The sequence below is a fragment of the Cynoglossus semilaevis genome, chromosome 13, assembly GCF_000523025.1.
Source record: "Cynoglossus semilaevis isolate Cse_v1.0 chromosome 13, Cse_v1.0, whole genome shotgun sequence".
In the NCBI taxonomy this organism is placed as follows: domain Eukaryota; kingdom Metazoa; phylum Chordata; class Actinopteri; order Pleuronectiformes; family Cynoglossidae; genus Cynoglossus; species Cynoglossus semilaevis.
In genome coordinates this window covers 7,291,977-7,298,103 of record NC_024319.1, presented here as the reverse complement: position 1 = coordinate 7,298,103, position 6,127 = coordinate 7,291,977, and the positions used below count along the sequence as shown (strand labels likewise).

General features: G+C 37.9%; 2 protein-coding genes across 5 annotated transcripts in view; one reads left to right on the top strand and one right to left on the bottom strand.

Annotated features, from left to right (window-relative positions):
- Positions 1-4,087, top strand: part of septin7b (septin 7b) — a 19,457-nt gene extending 15,370 nt beyond the window's left edge. For all 3 annotated transcript variants that reach the window (XM_017037829.2, XM_008323277.3, XM_025061587.1), the window contains 3 exons: positions 1,159-1,294; positions 1,588-1,730; positions 2,304-4,087. In XM_017037829.2, coding sequence (XP_016893318.1) covers positions 1,159-1,294; positions 1,588-1,730; positions 2,304-2,343 — 319 coding nt within the window. In that variant the 3' untranslated portion in view covers positions 2,344-4,087. The remainder of the gene's footprint in view (positions 1-1,158; positions 1,295-1,587; positions 1,731-2,303) is intronic.
- On the bottom strand, positions 3,826-6,119 carry LOC103388335 (protachykinin). 2 transcript variants are annotated; one of them, XM_008323271.3, is made up of 6 exons: positions 5,990-6,119; positions 5,234-5,341; positions 4,908-5,016; positions 4,811-4,834; positions 4,667-4,723; positions 3,826-4,565 (listed from the first exon to the last, which is right to left on the bottom strand). In XM_008323271.3, exons 2-6 carry the CDS (start codon positions 5,330-5,332, stop codon positions 4,543-4,545), a joined length of 312 nt encoding a protein of 103 aa, XP_008321493.1. In that variant the 5' UTR covers positions 5,333-5,341; positions 5,990-6,119; the 3' UTR covers positions 3,826-4,542. The 2 variants fall into 2 exon arrangements, with proteins under 2 accessions (XP_008321493.1, XP_008321492.1); XM_008323270.3 differs by lacking the exon at positions 5,990-6,119 and adding an exon at positions 5,506-5,609.
- Between the last annotated feature and the right edge of the window lie 8 nt (positions 6,120-6,127).

Sequence of the window (6,127 nt, the reverse complement as noted above, 5' to 3'; positions counted from 1 at the left end):
CTCTTTGAGATGCCATAGAGACGCGTGTGTCGTGTTTTGTTTGCCAAATCAGGGAGTTACATATTCAGTAAAAAGTAGGAAGAAATGTAAGTGCAAAGGTTGCGACGAAACGAGTAAGAGTTCAGTGCTCTCTCATAAATCACACAGCCTGTTAAGCTGTGGTTTCTGACCCTACTATAAACGTTATTGTCAGCTCCAATTACAGTGTCTAATCCAGGTGGGCGGGGCTCTCCAGGTCTTCTCACTATCGTCACGTCTCAGAGTTTAATCTTTTTGATCCTGCTGTTCCTCAACTCGTACAGCTTTCTCTTTGTTTTCTTCTGCAAATCACTCTGTAAATCAGTTTGTCTCTGGAAAATAACAGACAGTGATACCTGTTTAAAAGAGGCTCAAAAACTTCTCAGTTTGTACGTTATATACACGTATATTCACCAGTTCAATGGAACAGTAGGAACCTGATCTGACTAGGGATGTAACGATGCATCGTGAAGCTATTAAAAAATCCATACGAATGATTGACAATTTGCATTAGTTGAAATAAAAAATTAATCGTGCATCAAGGCGAAATGAGTAGGCTGCATCATCACAAAAAGTCACTGAAACTGTCAACTACCATGAAACTCCAGTACAGTGAGTGGCGGTATGCACCTAAAAATGTTGGTTGTGGTCCTCTATGTTCCTGTAAAGAAAGGAACTCATTCCAGTTAATTTGTTTTTTCTATTCTTTTGTTGTAATATGACAAGTTGATGAGGTACACCACATCATTTCAGCTGGTAGTTTTGTATTTTGAGTAGTTCTTACATATAGTCTATATCATTATATCTGGTCAGAATATGTCTGGAGCTCATTTTGGTTCAGAGAACTGTAATAAAATTGTGCCGTAAGTTGAGTGTATCGTTACATCCCTAGGTCTGACCACAGCTGTTCTGTTTGGCTGTCGACGGTCAGAACACGGCTTCGTCCTCCTACGCCTTGAGTGCAGTCTGCTCACAGACGTGTTCATAATGACTCACAGTAGCAGCCAGAATGAGGAAGAATAGTTTCTGTGTGTTTGAAATGTTGTTTTTGTTCATATTTGAGGTGGAGACCTGTTTATAACTGACAAGTAGATTCAAGTAGACTGCTGAGTGTGTGTGTCTGCTGGTGTCTGTGCGCAGGAGCCCCCTGGCCCAGATGGAGGAGGAGAGGAGAGAGCACGTAGCCAAGATGAAGAAGATGGAGATGGAGATGGAGCAGGTGTTCGAGATGAAAGTCAAAGAAAAAGTGCAGAAGCTCAAAGACTCTGAAGCAGAGGTGAGGGTCACCACACACACACACACCTGTCTGAGCTCCTTCCGTTGCTTGAGTGTTTGTATGAAAGTGTGTGGTTAATTTGTGTTGTTGGCTGAAGTTTCTACTAAACCAGATGAGATGTTTGCATTTAGATGTATAATTTCCTGTATCTACAACCTGACTGTTGTAGAAAGGTTGTGTTTGTATTTCTGTCATACTTCAAAGGGTTTCTATCCATTGCAGTTAAATGCAGTGTCAGACTTTTGACCTTGAAAATAATGTCGACTCCTGTCTTTCCGCTCGTGCTTCTGCAGCTCCAACGACGTCACGAACAGATGAAGAAGAACCTGGAGGCTCAGCACAAGGAGCTGGAGGAGAAGAGACGTGTGTTTGAAGAGGAGAGGGCAAACTGGGAGACCCAGCAGCGCCTGGAGCAGCAGAAGCTGGAGGCCTCCAGGTACACTCACTGTTAAATGACACAAACTCTCACATGTGAATATAGAGCAGTGCTGTAGCCCAGTGTGCAGCTTTATAAAATACTGCCCCCAAGTGGAGGAAATAGTCAATCAACCGTTTGTCTCTTAGTGTTTTTTATATTATGATTTAAACAGTTACATTAGCTGATGGACATTTCTGTAATTCACACAATAAGTCCCGAAAATCATACACACTTTAAAACAACTTGAAAGTTTGCCATTCAAATTTCACAACACCACAAATACCTACTTATATCTTTGCTAACATTTATGTATGTAATCGTTTGGGTAATGTAAGTTAACAGTAATTTTTGTTTGATTTTTGTTTGTTTCACCTTTGTAGATGGCTAATTTGAAGCTGTTTTTTGAGCTAACTCATAACAGCTTTTTTATCATCTACTTTTTATTTGAATATCTACTCCTTTGAAAATATTTTTTCTTACCTATGGTCACTTACTTTTTAATACATTTTGTACATTCAAAGATTCCCCTTTGTCTTTTGTCCCTGCCCATCTCAGAGCCAAAATCATTTTGTTTTTCTTCTTTACCCTCAGGACTCTGGAGAAGAACAAAAAGAAAGGAAAGATCTTTTAAAGACCAGCGGCTGGACCACCACCCACAATCCAATTGTTTTTTTCATATGCCAAATGTTCTTTGGGCCAGCGCACACACACATACACACTCTCACACTTACTTCTGCTTCACCTTCTTCCTCCAAACCCTCTTTTCACTGCCAGTACAGCTTAGCTCCCACCCACCAGAGGGCGTTACTGGGAGCACTGTAGGTTGAGGACAGCCGAAAGTGGGGGATGAAGCAGAGGGGGAGGAGTCGACAGGCTGCCATCACCGCAGAGGGTCCTCCCCCTTCTCTGTTGCTGCCTCCAGACTGGTCTTCATCGCACAGTTGTTTTTTTTTAGCTTAACAGCTGAAAAACTACAAGGTCAGTTAAGAAAATTAAAAAAAAAAAGTCAAGACCCACTTTATTATTATTTTAATTATTATATTATTGTTGATGTTATAATTATTATTATTGCTGTTGTAACTAAATCCTGACACCCACCTACACTTCACTAGTTATTTTTTATTATTATTATTACTTCCTCCCTCCTGCTTTAAACAACCCATGTTAAAATTTTAAGGAGTGGGAAAAACAAATCTGTTATAACCTGTTGATGTCTCACTGTTGTTCAATCATACTCTGATGGATTGTATTTGTTTACATGAAAAACAAACAGTAAAGTAACATTATGAGGATAGACAAGTTCTAAATCTTTACAGAACAGCACTGATGCATCAGTCCGCTGCAGAGCTTTAAAAACCATTTGTGTAAAAAGATCTACGCTTAAAAATGACATTCAGCCAGCCTTTCCCAACAGGAGTGTGAGGACTTTATTTGCTCACCTTCTCAGTCTCAGCCCATTAAAAAGTGTAATAGTTGAATTCACCCTGCATCAGTTGTCGATACATTGCTGCCCACATCATTGTGTTCCAGTGTTATTGTTAGCAGCTCCTGTGTCTGAGCTGAAAACACAGATTTTTTTTTCTTTCTCTCTCGACCGTTCCTGTTTTCCGTGTTAGAAAAACAAAAATCATTAATCTTCCCTATCAATACCTGTTAAAGGAAGTTTTTTTTTTTTTTAGCAATGTGTGGCACCATAAGGGTTTTCCATATGGAAAAGGCAGCATTTGTATGTGAAATCCTAGACTCGTGCAGGTGTGGGTTATGTGTGCGTTGATGAGAAACATAAACCTTTTACTGTGCGTCAATATCTATCCTAATTGAACTTTCCATTCAATCTTTGGTTTTCCTGGTAAATGGCTAACCTTTGTCCTGTGAAACAAATAGCAAAATAATATGAAACACACGAATGTCAGCTTGTCAAGACTAGGACTTAATGTGTGACAAAAACATCCGTTTACATGTCCTTGATATGAAACAATCCTTTTCTGTATTTACTTAAATGAAACATTGTCAGAATTTTTTTTAAAGCACCGTGGGGCTTTATTTTAATATTTTCAAAAAAGGCTAAAGTTTCTGTTATTTTTTTTTCCTGAAATGTTAATGCTTCATTTAATCCTGTCCTTATCAATCCTTACAATATCTCCACTAGCCTCGGACCATTTATAACATCAAGTGTTACACATTGTTTCACCTTAGTTTATTTTTATATATATAATTACATATGTATAATGTACATATATATATGTATGTACCAAGCCAGCTGAAGTAATCACATGTTTTTTATGTACGTTTTAGAAAATTCTCAGAAACTCGATGGCAGCGTCCACTGTTTAGGAAGAAATTCAAAATAAAAACATTTTGACTTTTAAAAAAAACAGTGACGTGTTTGATTTTCACAATGAAGAGCTGACACCTCAGTTTGCTTTTGGCTGTATAACTCCCATCTCTGTATTTTTAATTTTATTTTTCATTCGTATTGTACAAAGTCACTTAATAAACCTGTGATAAAACAGAACAGCAGGCTGGTTTTATTTACACAAATAGCCATGTCTTTCACCTTCAGTCAGTTTTGTCCAAACTCTTTTCACGTTGTCAATTTTCTTTAATGATGAGCTACATATGTATTAGTAAGTCGATAATGTTGAACATTTGGTACTTTAGGTTTTATTTTTTCCGCTATTCACTTTTTGACCACTAGATGTCTCTGTTTTTCAGCAACTCCATTAATTAGAACTGACATCTTGCAGATGAAAACGAGACAAACTAACTTCAGTCAGTCTGTTGGACCGATGCAGAAGGACAGTAGCTGCAGTCTGTTTTTTCCTCCCCGTTAGTTTTCCTCACTCATGGCACCTGCACAAAGTGATGACATCAGCTGTTATCAAGCAGATTTCACCCCCATGATTCAGCCTCAAAAGAAGAAAATTTAAATTGGATTGTAAAAACAAACACACCGGGATCCTTCATGCTCCTTTTCCCCATCAGGGCCACAAATGTTTGAAACTTACGTCCTAGGAGATTCAAGATAACTTATTCATAGAGTGCAAAAATAAATGTATATACATACTGCAAAAGTTCAAACGTTATTTAAAACTTACTTTTATGTTGTGACTGTAGTTTTGCTGTTCAAAAAACAAGAAATAATTATGTTGTATTAAGATGTTGCAATGATTCATATATTAATAATATAATTACCAAAGTCTTTCTTCCCAATGCGCCGCAGATAGTGATGAGGTGCTGGTTTTCTTGTCATTTTAACCAGAATATTCTTGATTATTTCAGAGTTTGGCCATTCGTTTAAATTCTGGGAAAAAAGACAAAGTGCAAAAATGAAGAAAGAAAAAGAAAAGCCGGTGGAAAAAAACCCGTCCAAGATACTTTATAAAGGTAAAATGTTGACTTAACTTAAACGTTATTCATTGTACTGCTTTTATTAATATGCAAATACGGTTTAAAATAGTTTAATACTTTAGTTTTCTCCAGATGTTCTAACAAAACTGTGAGCTTTGATGTAAACTCACCTCCCGTCTGTTTTCTCTCCAGCTCTCAATCTCAGCAGTCTGACAGAAAACATGAGTGAAGAGCAGCAGCAGCAGAACAACAGCCTTTACTCTCTCCATCGTCTGAGCCTGCATGGAATTCCAGAAAAGGTTGCAGAAATGTATTGTATTATTAATGGTTTTATTTCTAAGTTTCGAAAAAATCACGTTTACAGGGAAGTCCACGGGAGTCTGTGCAGAAAATCCGTGGTAAAATTAAACAGAGAGAAGCTGAACAGAGCGTCTGCACTGACCGTGCGCCATAGTACCGTGGTGACGTTCATCCCCACTGTGCGCTTTTACGCGCAGAGAAAAGAGGATGATGATGGTAATTTCAGTGATAATGAGGACGAAGATGGTGGTGGTGATTAATGCATGCTCAGTTATCTCGTGACTGTGACTTAAACTGTGTTGAACTGCGTGTGCGTGTTTCACGCACAGCAGCCGGAATTGTTTAGAATTGTGCCACAATTATTCTTCTGAATCCATTTATCGAAGGTTTACGGTAATTTTCAAAGCCATCGTCTCGAGCTATTGTTTGGGACATTACCGTAATTTTAAGGTCTTTAACTTGTGAATGTTAGATTCTCTTTATTTGTGATTTAATATTTTTTTTAATTGTTTAAACAATAATTTATTTTTAAACAAAGTTTCTAACTTGAGCAGATTTTAGTTTCATTAACATCGAACTTCCTGTTTTTCGAGCCAAGTTAAACGGCTTCAAAACTGAAACCTAACCGTTTATGCCCCTCTGCGGACGCCGTAGTCAGTCGACAAGCTGCATCAACAAGATTTTCCAGAACATCCAACTAATAATTTAAAAAGTTATTTAAAATTTAGTGGCGGGAACTAGCTCGGCGTGTTTAAAACACATGC